At 45.8% G+C, this 17,718-nt stretch overlaps 1 protein-coding gene across 1 annotated transcript; it reads right to left on the minus strand.

The window, feature by feature from the left end:
• Positions 1-565: 565 nt before the first annotated feature.
• Positions 566-17,718, minus strand: GCNT4 (glucosaminyl (N-acetyl) transferase 4). Its single transcript, XM_057406138.1, has 2 exons — positions 17,521-17,718; positions 566-3,026 (listed from the first exon to the last, which is right to left on the minus strand). The coding sequence occupies exon 2, from the start codon at positions 3,023-3,025 to the stop codon at positions 1,658-1,660; it is 1,368 nt and encodes a 455-aa protein (XP_057262121.1). The 5' UTR covers position 3,026; positions 17,521-17,718; the 3' UTR covers positions 566-1,657.

Genomic DNA, 17,718 nt, shown 5'->3' on the forward strand with positions numbered 1-17,718 from the left:
CTGATGCCAACCTTATGAAGTTTAACCATGCCAAGTGCAAGGTCCTACACCTGGGTCAGAGCAATCCCAGGCACAGCTACAGGTTGGGCAGAGAAGAGATTCAGAGCAGCCCTGCGGAGAAGGACTTGGGGTGTTGGTCAATGAGAAACTGAACATGAGCCAGCTGCAGTGTGCACTCGCAGCCCAGAAAGCCAACCGTATCCTGGGCTGCATCAAAAGGAGCGTGACCAGCAGGTCAAAGGAGGTGATCCTGCCCCTCTACTCTGCTCTCGTGAGACCTCACTTGGAGTAGCGTGTGCAGTTCTGGTGTCCTCAACATAAAAAGGACATGGAGGTGTTGGAACAAGTCCAGAGGAGGGCTATGAGGATGATCAGGGGACTGGAGCACCTCCTGTATGAAGACAGGCTGAGAAAGTTGGGGCTGTTCAGCCTGGAGAAGAGAAGGGTGCGTGGAGACCTCATCGCAGCCTTCCAGTATCTGAAGGGGGCCTGTAAGGATGCTGGGCAGGGACTCTTCATTAGGGACTCTTAACTGTAGTGATAGGACAAGGGATAACGTGTTAAAACTTAAACAGGGGAAGTTTAGATTGGATATAAGGAACAAGTTCTTTACTGTGAGGGTGGTGAGGCACTGGAATGGGTTGCCCAAGGAAGTTGTGAATTCTCCATCCCTGGTGGTGTTCAAGGCCAGGTTGGGCAGAGCCTTGGGTGATGTGGTTCAGTGTGAGGTGTCCCTGCCCATGGCAGGGGGGTTGGAACTAGGTGATCTTAAGGTCCTTTCCAACCCTAACTATTCTATGATTCTATGACTGGGATTTCACAGGAGGCTATTTCTATGGGCAAAGATAGAAATGAAGATTGACCTCCTTTGGGCATGGTTATCTACTCTATGGAGATGCAGTGACTGCCCTTAGGGCATGCTTGTAAAAGCCTTTGAAGAATAAGAGCACATAATTCTGTTTCAACCACCACCAGTTTCATAGGCAAGGCATAGCACCCAAGCACGTGCTTCACAGAAGGAAAAGCAATGCACAAATGCGCTGGGATAACAACACTATGGACACTGTGGTATCTAAGGATCTTTCCCTTATATTGTCCAGTCATATTCACATTGCAAAGATCTTTGTTAGCTCCCACAGATGGGAAGTTTGGGACTTCAGATAAGGGCACATGGCTCATTTGGTGTCATGCTGACCTCTTGGTTTTGTCCATGAGGTGGGCACTTCCAGTTTTCCTGAGGTAGCAGATAGAGAGGTCTTTGTTTCATACCTTTAGGAAAAACAAAAGTGAAGAAAAATGAACCAGGCAGGCAGATGTGTTGGAGTTTCCCAGAAAAACACAAACACACTTGATGCAAAACACGTCTCTGAAATATTCTACTGGGACAGACAGCACCAGAGCCTCCAAAAGCAAACCTCACCCTCTCAGAATCACCCTGAAGAACAGTTACAGAACTATTGTGGCAATCTACAACACAGTTAATCAGAGAGGCATGACTTTTTATAAATAAATGGCCAGGCGCCTTTCTCTCCAGGGCCCTGAACTTCAGGCAGAACAGATGTCGCTTGTCCATAATCTGCAGCAGGTCAAGGCAGAGGAACTTCATGTGCTGTGCCATAACAGCACACAGTACTGACAGCAGGGAAGACAGTGCTGCTTATAGAGAGGCATTCATAGAATTCATGTGCAGAAAGTATTTATCAGACGACAAATATACCCACTCTTTCTGTTGTTCTGCCAGCTTTTCTGCCAAGCATTTTACCAGGACAGGGTCCACTTTGGAGTCAAACTTGTTGGCAAACCAGTGTCCATATTTCAGAAGCCATCTTAATTCTGCAGCCCCATAGATGCAGACACTGCGAAGGTGGGTACCAGTGCAGGGGGGATACAAATGTTCTTCGAGATAATTCCATTTCACCAGACGAGTTTTGCTTTGTAGGTCTGTTATGTCCTGGGCCGACCTTGGAACTTCCCCAGGGACCCCAGGAACACGTACAAGAGTGGCCCAGAAATGTTCATCTGGAGAGTATGTATCCCTTGACCACTCAAAAAAATCCTTTGCAAGAGAGCTTCTAAGAGTATATTGAATAAATTCTCTGCTTAAAACAAAATAAGCACTGCCTACAAATACCTCGATATTATGAGGTGGCAGATCCTTGGAAATGTTGGTTTTTACAGGCATCTGCACATATTCATAAGGCACTTTCATAAGTTCATAGTGATAAGTAAATCGTTCTTTTTTGCTACTACTCGGCTTTATAGTTTCCAGCATGTTTCCTCCACGGAGTTTCTTCAGTTCAACCACCAACTCAAAATTTGACCTCAAAGGGAAATCTTGGCCACACAAATTAATAACATACTTCCAGGGAACTGGAGACTCCATCAAATCAGACAAACAATTGAAGTCAGCTTGCAGCCGTGAAATATGTGCATAGTCCACTGTCTCCAATTTCGATGCAATGAAAATATTGGGGAAACATTTAGCTAGATTGTTCACAGCAGATTTGAAACTTTTTGCTGCTTTTTGGTCATAATGGATGCAGTAAATATTTTGATGACTGTACAGTGAATGTATGAGTCTTTCTACCATTACTGCATCTTTGTGAACAACCAAAGAGTAGGCAATTGGAAAACTCTCCTCCTCTGGAGAAACAGGTTTTAGGTCATATTTCCTAAGAGAACGATACACATGGCAAGCACTTGTCATTGCGACAACATCTTCATCAGTTAAATCTATTATCTCCTTTCTTCTTATCTCTAAACTCTTGCCAATTTCATGGGGATCTTGTTCAAATATAGACGAGCAATTAATTTCATACTGGAACTCATTTCTTAGGTAGGAATACCTGTTCCTAACATAAGAAGAAGTGCTTAAGAAGGGCTCAACCAAATAAATGCCCTTAAAAGGAAGAAAGTGTCTTTCAACATGGAGGAGTTTCAGCAGTGCTATCAGCCACCCCGTAACACACAGGATCAGGATCTTCCTTCGTGAGGGACATTTGCAGGGACACTTGTGTCTCTTCATCCTGCAAGTAAACACAGACGTGATGGTATTTTAAATCAGAAGCAAAGCATCAGAGGTAGTTCCAGGTTCTAACAAAGCCATGTGCACTCTGGTCTGTCTATGGGATAAACAACATCCTAGCAGGACAGGCCACTGGAAATACACAGTTTCTTCTTAATCATCATGTTAATTGAGAGTCAGACTTTACCATAGTAATAGTCAAAGATTTCATTTGCCTGAATTAGCTGACTGAAGGCAATAAACCAACTTGGATTTCAGATAATTTCCAGCTAAACAACAGTGTTGGAACAAGACTCCCACTGTTTATTTTCCAAACCTTTTTTTTTCATTTCTTATGAGTCACGAACTGAAGTACAACAACCCCTGCATTGGCAGAAACATGACTGTCCTCCAAGTGAGTAGGAAGGATTGTTTACTTTCCCGAGTAACTCCAGGGGATTCAATGGGAGCAGCAAGGGGAGCTCTTGTGAGTCTGCAAAGAATGCATGCTTAAGGATAGATATTAGTATTTTAAACAGAAAACTTTAGAATTCAGTTAGAGCATCCTCATTGTCTCCAACACTGGAGCTGGCCTGTGAAGATGTCCAAGGGGAAATCAGTTTCCTTCCTGTCCTCTCCCCAAAGGGTCTGACAAGCCCAACATCCTCCCTCTGTCCAGATTTGTTCTGGAAAACATTGCTAACCTACCCTGAACAGAGAGATGGATGAAGACTTCCATACACTGGAATCACTACATAGTGTAACCTTTGAGGGCAGGAAGGGTAGTAATGAGAAATAGCACAGCCATCCTGTTCTCTCCCGTGTGACACATTCTCAGATTCAACTGCAAAAACGCACACAGCCCTTTTTTATGCAGCAGGGTATTTAGTTACATTTCTGTATAGCAACTTAACAGTTGAGGTGTTACCACAATAAAAACTAAACACAGTGATCATCTTTCCATATAGCTTTACCAGCTGAGTGCAAGCAGCACTGTAGCGATTCTCAAATTAAAATTAGACCGGAGCCCACACTCATGTGCAGCACTAAACTTAGCTCTGATTAGCTTAAACTAACTCTACTTTGCCTCTAGATTGAACAGCTCACAGTATTTTCTCTTGAGAAGAAGTTGTTCCGGAATGCTTCAGAGTGAATAAAATGGTGGGGTCACCAGAAGTTGCTCAGATGTCTGCAGATCCCATTGTAAAATTAAGTATAGAGATGCACATGCAACACTTGCTGCAAGACTAACTCAGGCATCTTTACCATTCCCACCAATGTCAGGTCTTGCAAGCTGTAGCTTCAGTTAAAATGCAGCCTGTTAAGGTACAGCTGCTTCATTATTATGTTCTCCTTGACTTTCCCTGCGCATCTTTCTCTTTGATATTTCTCTTCTGGGGGCAACAGAAAGGATAAGGAAATGCCACATCCCTATCTCACCTGGGGGCACCAGGTGTAGACCAGGAAAGGAAGCAGGGTAAGCCAACACCTACCTATGTTGCAGAAGACAGCTCAGCAGGTCTCTACAGGTTTTACAAGCAACCTCCAGGTACAAACAAAGAGAAAAACAGACCTATCCCCCCACAAAGCCAAGAAATCCCACCTTCTCCCTTGGCCAGCAGGTGTTTTCCTTCACTTCTTTTCCAAACTAATCCCAGCTCGATGTCTAATCCAGGTGTCCCCTTTACGTGTATCCTTCCTGTACCTATGTTCCTGGAGAAAAGTCACTCTCAGAAGCTGCCTCTAACCAAATCCAGGTTTCCAGCCATGTGCTGGAAGCCCTGCAGAGAGAAACACAGCTAATCTGCCCCTGTTTTTTCTTTGGAGTGAGAAGACCTGTGCGGTAAGACCTCCTTGTGAAGCCCACTCTGTGCCTTTGCCTGGTGGTCTCCCTAGTTACCAAGGACAAACCTTACCACTCCTGGCTGAACAGGGCTCACCTCATTCAGGGACCAAATCTTCCTTTTCCCTCTGCCTTCTTCCCAAAGGCAAAAAGAGAGCCAGGACAAACAAAAGGGAGTGCAAAGGGAAAGCACATCCTCCACTGCTCCAAACCGCTCTATCTATGGTAGCCCTGGCCAGCTTCCACCCAGTGCCAAATATTCTGTTGCTAGGCAAAACAACAAAAACGCTATAGTGCCACACCTCCCTGCCTGAAACTAGTAATCCAGACTGCTGGAGCCCAGTGTGGTCTGGACTTGGACCAGGATGTGCAAGAAATCACCTGCACAGCACTGAGGACTTGCTCTTTGCAGGTGATGAGCAAAGGATCCACACTGAGTTACCAGAACATTCCTAAGGTTGTTGGCACTGCCAACCAAAAGACACTATTATGCCATAAAAGGAGGTCAAGAAATCCAGAAAATTTGAACATGGCTCAAATTCCCTGTGGAGGAAGGAATTAAGGATCATCGGTAAGAAATGTCAGCTCCTCCACCAAATCCCATGTTTAGGGAGGATCTCCCACTGATCTGGGCCAGCGTCCGGTCAGATGAGAGGATCAGGAGCCAGCAATTACATCCCCCACTCCATCCGTTTGCTTTGTTGTGGTTTGGTTTTGGTTTGGTTTTTCATAACACACATTATATCACCATCACCAGCAGTGGTCCACACAGAATCAGGCCACGTGTGATCCCAACCACTCCTAGGCACACCTTAAGGAACATCTGTCCAGAAGCGTAGTTAACCACTACCTATATCCTGCTGTTGCTCCTGCTCCATCTGTATTAAATTCATACTTTCTTGTTGTAACTGCCAATGCAATCCACAGCCAGGCTTGGTACATTAATACGAGGGCAACAGCCTTGCTCTTTAGGCACAGGTCATTTGCCTTTAAACAGTATAAAGTTAGCCCCTACAAAAGACTGAGGTTTCATGAGGTACAATATAAGACCAGGGAATAAAATCCTGTGGGACATAAGAGCCACCACAAATCTCATCAGGTTTTGATTCAAGCGCCAAACTCTTATTTCTTACCACATGCAGCATTCAAAGCCCCTCCTAGGCATAGCAATGTACTGTACTTGCAGTCTTCTTTGGAGGAGGAAATGAATGACATGTGGCAGACAGCAACAGGCACCTAGAATCACCTGAAACACCCACCTAGGTAGCACTGACCAGATGCCACCTCTGGTTATCTTGCTCATGAGTATTCTTTTTCTCCAGTGCTACCATAGTATAGACAGAACCGAGGTTCCATTTTTTTGCACAAAGACTTTATACTAGGAAGGAAGCTTGGCATTGCCATTGTGTCTGGTTTTGTAAATTGTTTGCATTTTCTCTTTTACATGCAAGAAGACTCCTGAGAAAATTAATGGAAATTGATCTCATCTTGCAACCAACACATACTACACAGCTGGGCTATACAGACACATACACAGCATTTAACCTGGTCAGGGTGCTTACTGGCTGGCATACAAAGTACTGAATGATTCAGAAAAAGTAAATGGGTGTTTTTATTTATCCTTTGCTTCTGTAAAGCAAGGGATGTTCTGATTAAAAAGACATGCAACAAATAGAAGGGAAACACATTTGTGTTGTGTAAGAAAACACGTTATTACACAACACAATTGTAGTTTGTAATAAGGTACCTTAAAGACCTTGAGCTCAGCAAGATTCAAAAAGAAATTAGGCAATCAGCTGGTTATTGAGAGTTTCCAGAGTTGCCTTTGCCGATACATAAATATGGACAGAAAGCTGAATTCCCTGGAATCACAACATCAGGAAATTACCAGCTGCCAAGACTTCTGACAGGAAATTTTTACCAATAAAAATGTTTCTTGTGACCATCGCTCTGTTCTCTGAATCTGCTTTTGTCTACTGCTGGACCAGAAGAGGGATTGCTAGTTAGATCCATGACAGCAACACTTGTATCCCACCCAGAAAACAGCTGGGGTTTCCACTGATGTATTTCACTGCCTGTTTTTCATAGTTTTCTCCCTGCAAGAAGAGCTGTTTTGGGCAGTTTTACACCTTCAAACACTTAGCATAGTTTGCTTTTGGCAACTCAGCAAGCTGAGCAATGACGCAAAAGAAGGAACAAGGTGGTGGGAGAATTTCACACCCTTCTAAAAAGTTGAGCCGCAGACCAAGTCGTCCTTCCGCTGAACTCTGTGCTGCATTAGCCAGCAGGACAAACCCTCCCAGGAGAACAGGGCAGAGGCTGACCTGCGTCACTCTCAAATTGAGGTTCTCAGACCTCACCTCCAAGGCAGTCTTCAGCCAGGCTCTGCTGTTTGTGTGATGCTGCACTTGCAGGAGGACCAGAAAATAACATGGCACTCTTCAAATGGGCAGCGGAGCTCCACTCCTTGCTCTGTGCTTCAACCCAGTGTGCATGTCTTGTCTATAAGGAGGATGCAGAAGAATTCTGCAGCTCTCCTGTGGCTCACACAGCACTCATAAAACCCTACAAAACCCACAGAATCAGAGGATAAGCTTTCTCCCTTGTGTACTCAAAGTGTTGAAAGTTATGAGCCAAGCTATGGCCAGCTAAAGGAAGCACTAGAAAAGAAGACCAAGCTGAAGGAAAAAATGTGCTAGAAAATGCACGTAAGGATATATACTATAATTACCCATTGGTTTCTATTGACTTGAGGCAACTGGGGAAGAGAGAGAGAATAGAGAAATAAGAACAGAGGAAATAACACATATCTGACTATGGACATTTGTATATGTATTATGAGTAACACAGCAAAAGTTCGGGGAAGTGAAGTATGGTCTGATCACAGGGAATACCTGTGAAGACTGCTGCCTCAATGGTCACTTCCAGCTGCTATCAGCCAGATGTGCAGAACTTTATCTTCCTGAGAAAAGCTGCTGCTCCTGTTGGCAATCTATAAAGATAAATCAACAGCCAGCGAAGCTGCAGAGTACCCAAAAGTGTACAAACCCCTACAGTGGGCACATTACAGGCATGAAAAGCAGTGTTTGCACCTGTACACTATCCATAGGCAACATGCTTGGACAAATCACCTGAGCTCATACTGTCACAGAATTAAAAGTAAAGTGTACCTATAATGGCCAGAGAAGCAATTGGAACCAGTAGATATTTCCCTTGGCTTTTACAATACAGATTACAACAACACAGAAATGTTGAATTCCTACTGAAAGGCTGTAATTGCTTGAAATGTTAAATCTTGCAAGGTGAAACCAAAGGAAAGGCTCATTAAGGCTCATTAATTAAAGCCTGGTTCTAGGGCTTCTTTTGGGAAGGTGGGAAAAAACCCGAAAAACAATTCTAATTATAGCTCCACTGACTGAAATAATTTCTACAAACCACCAGGCACTTACCCTGTGGACTTCCCCAAGCGTATCCTTGAAGCATTGCTAGTCTGGAGTTTTTGCGAGCAGACTGCAGCATGTCATACTTGTATTCAACTAGGCACCTCCCTATTGGAAGGGAGCAACACCCACAGCACCCCATTCCTTCTCCTCTCCTTCCCACATGGACCCCAGTGCAGCCTGGGCTGTGGGACTTTGCTGTTGGGTGTTGAGAGGGGAATGGGGCAGATCCATCATGAGAGCCTGGGACTTTCTCCCATGCCTGCCCTTCCCCTTCCCACCCCTCTGGGAGTCACCCCAGCTCCTGCAAACAGGAATCAAGGTGAGTTTTCACAGCCAAGGAAGGCAGGAGCCCTAGATCTTCACCGTGCATAGGTCTTCTGTCCAGATCCTCCCTGAGTTATACAGCCCCTGCATAAACCCTGGCTCTCAGGGATATCCTCCTCTCCTTTCTCTGCACTGAAGAAGAGTAATTGTGATGGGTGACTCCCTTCAGAGGGGCACAGAAGGGCCCATTTGTCGACCTGATCCATGCCACAGGGAAGTCTGCTGCCTACCTGGGGCTCAGATTAGAGATGTTAAAAGGAAACTCTCTGATCTGGTGCAGCCTCTGACTACTATTCACTGCTGTTTTTTCAGGTTGGCAGTGATGAAATTATTACAAGGAGGGCAAGGGCAATGAAGAGAGACTTCAGGGCCCTGGGACAGCTGGTTAGAGGGTCTAGAGAGCAAGTGGTGTTTGCCTCCATACCTGTTAGAAGCAAGGGTGAAGAGATAAATAGGAAGAGTCTGCAGATTAATGTATGGCTACGGGACTGGTGCCAAAGGCAGGAGGTTGGGTTTTTCAATCATAGGCTGCTATATGAGACACCTGGTTTGCTGGTGGCAGGTGGGATACACTAGTCCCAGAGGGGGAAAAGGTTTTTGGGGCAGGAGTTAGCAGGGCTCATTGACAGGGCTTTAAACAAGATATGAAGGGGGAAGGGGAGATAACTGGGCCTGTTAGGGACAAGCCCAAGAGAAACATGGTAGGGCTTGAAGGATGGCGGACTAGGGAGGACTCTCAATCTATTGTTCCATCTGAGGGAAAGGGTAGTTGTATAGGCCCTGTCCCTAACCCTAACCCTAAAAGGTACCAGGGCAAGAGTTAGCAGAGCTCACTCACAGAGCTTCAGGTTAGATTCAAAGTGCGAGGGGGTTGTAGCTGGGTTTGAACTAGTGGGGCATTGTTCTAGTATTAATGAAGACCAGAAGACCTCCCGCCTCCCAAGGGTGCCAGTAGCGTGCTCTGCTCGCTCCCTGAAATGCCTGTACACCAATGCACACAGCATGGGGAATAAACAGGAGGAGTTAGAAATCTGTGTGCGGTCTAAAGGTTATGATCTGGTGGCAATTACAGAGACATGGTGGGACAGCTCGCGTGACTGGAATGTGGTCATGGATGGCTATGTCCTTTTTGGGAAAGATAGGTCAGCAAAGCGAGGTGCTGGAGTTGCTCTTTATGTGAGAGAGAGACTACAACGTATTGAGTTCTGTCCAGGGGCAGATGAGGAGCAAGTGGAAAGTCTGTGGGTGCGAATTAAGAGACAGGCTGGTACGGGTGATACAGTTGTGGGGGTCTATTATAGACCTCCTGATCAGGATGAAGGAGTTGATGAGGCTTTCTACAGGCAACTGGAAGCAGCCTCACGACTACATGCCTTGGTCCTCATGGGGGATTTTAGCTACCCCGATATTTGCTGGAAGACTTACACAGCCAGTCATTCACAGTCTAGGAGGTTCCTCCAGTGCACTGCTGATAAATTCTTAATGCAAATGGTGGACAAACCAACTAGGAGAGGAGCGCTGCTGGATCACCAACAAGGAGGGTCTGTTCGAAGCGGTGATGGTCAATGGCAGCCTGGGCTGCAGTGACCATGAGATGGTGGAGTTTGGGATCTTGTGTGGGAGGAATAGAATACCTAGCAAGGCCACAATTCTGGATTTCCGAAGGGCCAACTTTGGCCTCTTCAATCAATTGCTAAGGGAAGTCTCATGGGAAAGGGAACTAGGTGGTAAAGGGGCTCAAGATAGTTGGTCAGCATTCAAGGACCACTTCTTCAAAGCTCAGGATCAGAGTGTCCCAATGAGTAGGAAGTCAAGTAGGGGAGCCAGGAGACCAGCATGGTTAAACAAGGAACTGCTGGGCAAACTCATATGGAAAAAGAGAATCTATGGATTATGGAAGGAGGGCTGGCCACTTGGGAGGAATATAGGACAGCTGTTAGAGGATGTAGGGAAGCAATTAGGACAGCTAAGGCCTCCTTGGAACTTAATCTTGCAAGTCGGGTCAAGGACAATAGAAAGGGCTTCTTCAAATACCTAGCGAGTAAAACTAACACAAGAAGCAGTATAGGCCCACTGCTGAACGAGGTGGGTGCCCTGGAGACAGAGGATATAAACAAGGCAGAGGTGCTGAATGCCTTCTTTGCCTCTGTCTTTACTCCTGCAGACTCTCCCTGGGGGACCCAGATTCCTGTAGCCCCAGAAGGAGTCAGGATAAAGCAGGAGTTTGCTTTGGTGGATGAGGATTGGGTTAGGGATCAGTTAAGTAATCTGGACATCTATAAATCGATGGGTCCGGATGGAATACACCTGTGGGTGCTGAGGGAGCTGGCGGAGGTCATTGCTGGGCCACTCTCCATCATCTTTGGTAAGTCGTGGGAAACAGGTGAGGTGCCTGAGGATTGGAGGATAGCAAATGTCACACCAGTCTATAAGAAGGGCAAGAAGGAGGACCTGGGTAATTATAGACAGGTCAGCCTTACCTCCATCCCTGGAAAGGTGATGGAACAACTTATTCTTGACACCATCTCTAGACATATCAAGGATGAGGGGGTCATTAAGAGCAGCCAACATGGCTTTACCAAGGAGAAGTCATGTTTGACCAACCTTACAGCCTTCTATGAGCAAGTAACTAGGTGGATGGATGATGGTAGAGCAGTAGATGTGGTTTTTCTTGATTTCAGTAAGGCATCTGATACTGTCTCCCACAGCATCCTCATAGATAAGCTAAGGAAGTGTGGGCTTGATGATCAGATAGTGAGGTGGATCAAGAACTGGTTGGAAGGAAGAAGGCAGAGTTGTGGTCAATGGGACAGAATCTAGCTGGAGGTCTGTGATTAGTGGAGTCCCTCAGGGGTCAGTGCTGGGACCAGTGATGTTTAATATTTTCATCAACGACCTGGATGAGGGAACTGAATGTACCCTCAGCAAGTTTGCTGATGATACTAAACTGGGAGGAGTGGCTGACACACCAGAGGGCTGTGTTGCCATTCAGCGAGACCTGGACAGGCTGGAGAGTTCGGCGGAGAGGAACTTGATGAAATTCAACAAGGGCAAGTGTAGAGTCTTGCATGTGGGGAAGAACAACCCCATGTACCAGTGCAGGTCGGGGGCTGACCTGCTGGACAGTAGTGAAGGGGAAAGGGACCTGGGGGTCCTGGTGGATAGGAGGATGACCATGAGCCAGCAATGTGCCCTTGTGGCCAAGAAGGCCAATGGCATCCTAGGGTGCATTAGAAAGGGTGTGGTTAGTAGGTCAAGAGAGGTTCTCCTCCCCCTCTACTCTGCTTTGGTGAGGCCGCATCTGGAATATTGTGTCCAGTTCTGGGCCCCACAGTTCAAGAAGGACAGGGACCTGCTGGAGAGAGTCCAGTGCAGAGCCACAAAGATGATTAAGGGAGTGGAACATCTCCCTTATGAGGAGAGGCTGAGGGAGCTGGGTCTCTTTAGCTTGGAGAAGAGGAGACTGAGGGGTGACCTCATCAATGTTTACAAATATGTAAAGGGTGAGTGTCAGGATGATGGAGCTGGGTTTTTTTCAGTGATGTCCAGTGATAGGACAAGGGGCAATGGGTGTAAACTGGAGCATAGGAGGTTCCATGTGAACATCAGGAAAAATTTCTTTACTGTGAGAGTGACAGTGCACTGGAACAGGTTGCCCAGGGGGGTTGTGGGGTCTCCTACATTGGAGATATTCAAGGCCCACCTGGACAAGTTCCTGTGTGGTGTACTCTAGGTTACCCTGCTCTTGCAGGGGGGTTGGACTAGATGATCTTTTGAGGTCCCTTCCAACCCTTGGGATTCTGTGATTCTGTAATTTTGCTTAAAAAAAACGTGGATTTTACCCTCTCCATGTTGGCCAAGAATAAACACCTGCATCAGTCTGATTAACAGACCCATTATCTATTTGTCACATTAGAGTCTAAGTCACAGCTAGACTGTGAAGATTTCCATTGGAGAAATCTGCATTTCGCTTAGTTCGCCAGACTAAATTATCTGAGGCCTCTCCACAGCTGGTGGAAAGACATAAGGAACTGCAAAGGGCCATCAGTTTGTCCCAGAGCACAGGGTGCAAGATGGGCTGGATGAAGCATTCCCCAGGAAGTCACTGCCCCAACAAACAGGAGCCAGGACAAAAGCCCAGCATCATGAGCTCTGCCAGCTCCGCTTGCAATGATGTAGCCTTGGTGATGTGAAGCTTTTGGTGGGTAGCAGCATTGCACCTGACCCTGATCCTCTGCCAGCAGCACCGACTATCTCCTCCCCGCCAGAGAGGTGCTCAGGAGCAGTGGAGAAAAGCCAGCCTGGAAGCTGCTCTGGTCAGCACAAGCCTGATCCCGCCCAGAGAAACAAGCTCTTGCTCAGGCTGACCTCCAGTGGCTCATATCCACCAGGGTTACAGTGGATTCAGCTCTCTTTTAGGATGCCCCTTTATAAAGGGTTAAGGAAGGATTTGAGCAACCCAGAGAAACAAATAGGTTTCCTTCAGCAGTGCAGAGAAATTGGCAGGCTTTGGGCTCATGCTGCCGCTCTGAAGGCATGTTTCCACTTTACTAAGACCCTAATGAATTACATATGGAGAGCCCTGGATCCTTACAGAGCCCAGGGCTTTACTGCTGCTGCTCACATATTTATTTCTGCTGTTTGCATAAACCCAATGTATCTGGACTAACAGCAGCTCCCAGTCTGCGCAACATAGTGATGCCAATGTCAGGAATATGCAGCTACTTTCACCCTCAGCAAACCAAACTACCAACTCTCACACTTCTCTTGCTCTGCACAGCAAGTCTTACCTGCAGTCCACATAGTCAACAACCTCTTGCACCGCTGTTACCAGCAGTATAAATCACCTATCATGAAAGCTGACTGCCTTGGGGCAAAATAGATAGTGGATCCCCCTGGCACTGAAGAATCAGCCCCAACCCCTCCAGAAGACTGTTCTTATTTCTCAAATGACTAATCTATGGCTATGGGAAACAGCCTTCTTGGGAATAAAGCAATTTCCAAAAAGCTGTCTTTTAAAGTAATAGCTGCATTATTCAAGGTTATTTTTCTGTAACTCTAAAGTCAAAGACCTATGGGTATTTACATTTTAACATCTACTCTTTTTTCCTTCTTCCCACTTAGCAAAAGCTCCCATAGGGTAAACTCAACCATGAAGAATAGTGAAGGCTCAGACAAGATACTTTTAATAGAGACCATCTGTAACTAAAAAGTACCCAAGAGTTTGCTGTAACTGGTCCAAAAAGGGGCAAATGTGCCATTGGCCTCATCAAAATCTATGGTCTTCTTTCAACCTTTCCTATGCACTGCAGAGGTGTTCCCAGTTTGTTTTCAGATCACACTGATTTATTAACAGCTTGTCAACCACTTTGAGACTACAAAGGCTTTTGCAGCTCCCAGTACTTCATTCCCTTTCCTTTGTGTCTTTTCTGATGTAGCTTGTGCTCTGCTAAACATGAGCACTTGAGTGATTAAAGGCAGAAGCTGCCAGGTGGATCTACAGAGCCTGTGAGCTCCCCAGATGCTGCCTGAAGGGTGGAGCTGTCATGAACCAGCCTGGTCCATCACAGGAAGACCAGAGCCTGGTGGAGCCAAGATGCATCAGAAGCCTTCCTGAAGGTGTAAGTATGAAAATCCCACTTTGAAGGTTGGGTTTTAGCAAGGGACGCAGGAGGGATCTTTGCTCAGAGCAGGCTGATCTGACCCGTTAAGATGGAAAGGCACTCCAGGCAGCACTGAAAGCAACAGGTTCAGCAGCAGGACATGCAGGCAGGGGTACCTGAGTAAGCTTGTACCCTGCCTGCAACAGCAACAGCAAACATTGCAACTTCCCTGAGGAACACAAGGTATGTACCAGGCAATGTCCACTGGCCCCTCTCGTCTGCTCTCTGCCAGCCCTCCCTGAAGGACCTGTTGAGTAGATAGCAAAAGCTCAAGCTCAACCACTAACTACATTGAGCTACAGAAATACGAAAGCTGTGATCTCCCTTATGTGTAGCCCTATTGAATTTATACTACTTTTCTACTTTAGTATTACCCATCAAAGAGGTCTGTGACTCTCAACAGTTGCCATAAATGATTTTGGTGTCCTGCACAGATGGCCAGCTGGTGGGAATCATCTCATTCTCTGTCATCACACCTGCTTGTCACACCACACAACCAGCCTGAGAGTGGGTAACCTGAAGTGGGAAGTGACAAGACACACTGGCTGCTATCCGAATAAGGATTCTTGGAAAATTCAGGCTGTGAGTAGGCAGTACTCCCTCCCAGTGGATTGGAAATACATAGTACTCTATATGAATGCTGTCGTGGAGCAACCTGCTTGTGTGCTTGCCATAGAGCAAGAGTTCGATGAGAAGGACAAGTCTGAATGCAAGTCTGTGGAAGGAGAGAAAACAGAGAGAGCAGGTGCAGAGGAGCAGGAGTGCTTCTGCCCTACTATGTTGTTCTCTCCCCTATGGAGAAACCCTTCTGCTGATACACAGCACAAACCAGGCTCCTTGCATATCACTTAGGTTAAAAAAATAAAAAGGGAATAGGTCCTGAGAATAGGAGCAGCAGAACTGAGGCTGGAAAATAATGAAAGAGAAGAATGGAGAGAGGGATCAATGCATGTAAGTGCTTTCATGTCAGCAGCTTTAACAACAACCAAAAAAAAAAAAATCAAAGAGAGCAGTAAAACAGGGGCTTTCTCTCACTTGTTACTTACTTCCCTCAGAGGCATTGGAGGCAAAAACAGTGTCTATGCCTTTCCTTGGAAACCAGGTCATGGTGTATTTGCAACCAACACTATTACCATATGATAGCAGGAGCTATGGGAACAATTCCCTCTCCTCCAGGCAAAAACACTCTGGGAAAAGTTCTCCCTGATAAAGTATCTTTGCCTAATACACACCCGCTCACACAGCAATGCAAATTTGATCGAGTTGTTTGCAGGACCAACTCTGCAAACACAGTTAATTCCTTCTGGTTTTCTCTCTACTCTACACAAATCAAGTCAGTTCGTGGATCTCTAGGGAAGGTAGAGGGGACAGTGTTCCTGGGAAGCTAAGGAAGGAGGAAAGTAATGAAGTGATTGAGTTTTTTTGTCTGTCTGAATTAAACTTTAAACTACTTGTTTATTCAATGCTGCTAGCTGGGAAAGTTAATTTATTCATGTGCTAGTGTTTACTGCTGATAGCTGGTTAGTTCCATTGCAAAATTATCTACTGATAGGGATCATGCAGCTTCTGTAGGAGTAATTTTTATTGGCATTAAAGCTAGATCAGTTGATCCTATCGAGTTTGTCTGGTTTTCCACCCACTTTCCCTACACTGGAGCCTCAGCCCATGCCCCTGCAACAGAGCAGCACCCACTACCAGCCTCAGTCCACACAGCTCGCTCTCTTGTTTTGGCCTGCCTAATGTAATACTTAGATTTCCTCTAAATGATGGGCAACTAAAGAGCTAAGTAACTACAATTACTTACATGCTGCCTTATGGACCTCTAATTAAAACATGTGGAAAAATACGTCATTACTTCTAGACCCAAGCCTAATTAAATTATAAGCCTGCCAATTTTAAGACTCTGAAGACTTAACACAGTGCCCTAAGGAAAAACAACAAAAATCTACAGTTTACCACAGCCTGTTTTGTGCTTCTGCAAGAGGAAAGGCAGCTTCTCACCACATTCATGGGAAACACAGGCTCTGCAAAGATTTGGCAATTATGGTTATCACATACGACTTTGTCCCAGTGCTTAACATGACTCCTCATTGCCTGGGATACATAGATCTGTGTTTCCTAACAGAACCTGCTCTGCTGACTGCAAGTTGTTTTGTTTGCCTGCCACTCAGTCCCAACTCTATCTTTAGAGAAGGCTGGATGCCTTTTTCTAGTTGCCTTCGGTACATCAGTGATCCCCACAACTGCAGTAAAATATCTGACATTAAATCCTGCATATCTATGTCCCACAGACAGATATGTTGAGGTAAAGGAAGTCTATCTCTCTGATCTCTGGACAGGAAAAGAGGCAGATGACTTCTGCAGGGTCACACAAGAAGACAGCAGCACATGAGAGAAGTGAACCTGGCTCCTCTGCATCCCTGACTAAACCTAACTGCTTTACAATAACTTTTGATGGAAGCTGTTCTGGTGGAGGCCTGGAAAGAAAAATCTCTCAGAAAATCCCTTGGTACATCCCAAACTATTTTGTCCTGCTAGTCAGAGGATCTGCAGCTCTGTTAAAGCAGGAACTTTGTGGAAAGTCCAGGGATAGTCGGCCATGAAAATTCTCAAGCCCAATTGCTTGTATGTTGAATGTTTAAATTCTCTGACTTCAAGAGATGGGAGTATCAATGTTTGGAAAGGACATAATGTACCATAAAGGCATAAGTCAAGACAAAAACAATGAAAATAAAAACATATAGTAAATTATTAAAAATATAATTAAGAAAACCCAGCAAACACAACCAAACAAAACCAACCAGTAAACAGAGTTTACTCTCTTCTAATATGGAGCCATCTAGAGTTTAACAGCTTCATTCCAACTGATATGAGAGTTTGAAATAATACAACTACCACGGTGGAGAGAGGGTTAACCTTTACCCCCAGACTACCGCAAAACGTAAATATCAGCCCTGAAGGGCCAGCAGTTGTGTACATTGGCAAGGAGCAGCACTGTAAAATGGGGTGGAAGTTTCCTGTTAGACAGGGAGGCAGGAAAGACTGCACAGCGCTGCAGAAAAGCTCCCATTAACAGCTCAGAATATTCCTCCATTTCCTTCACCTCTCCACCACACTGTCTGCAGACTCCTGCCTGCAAGCCCCTACTGTAAATTACCCCCTTCCAGTCAAAGTCTTCACTGCCAAAGTCACCTTGTGAAATGATGATCAACAAGACCATTTCAAGTGGAGCTACAAACATACCTCCTGGGCTTTGCTGTGGTCTCTTCTCCTTGCAGAGCTCTTCAAGATGCTCTGTCCAAGATCAACCCAGGCACAACCAGCTTGATGGCCAAACAAAGTCCTGGTGACTGCTGCATCCTGCTGGGGTGCCCACAGTCTTCACCTTTACGGGTGCTTCAAGATCATATGGAGTCAGCTGTACAGAAGTGGCAGGGACAA

This window comes from Pezoporus wallicus, unplaced genomic scaffold (genome assembly GCF_028554395.1).
Source record: "Pezoporus wallicus isolate ANWC-B61680 ecotype Strahan unplaced genomic scaffold, APGP_CSIRO_Pwel_v1 contig_7506, whole genome shotgun sequence".
Taxonomy (NCBI): domain Eukaryota; kingdom Metazoa; phylum Chordata; class Aves; order Psittaciformes; family Psittacidae; genus Pezoporus; species Pezoporus wallicus.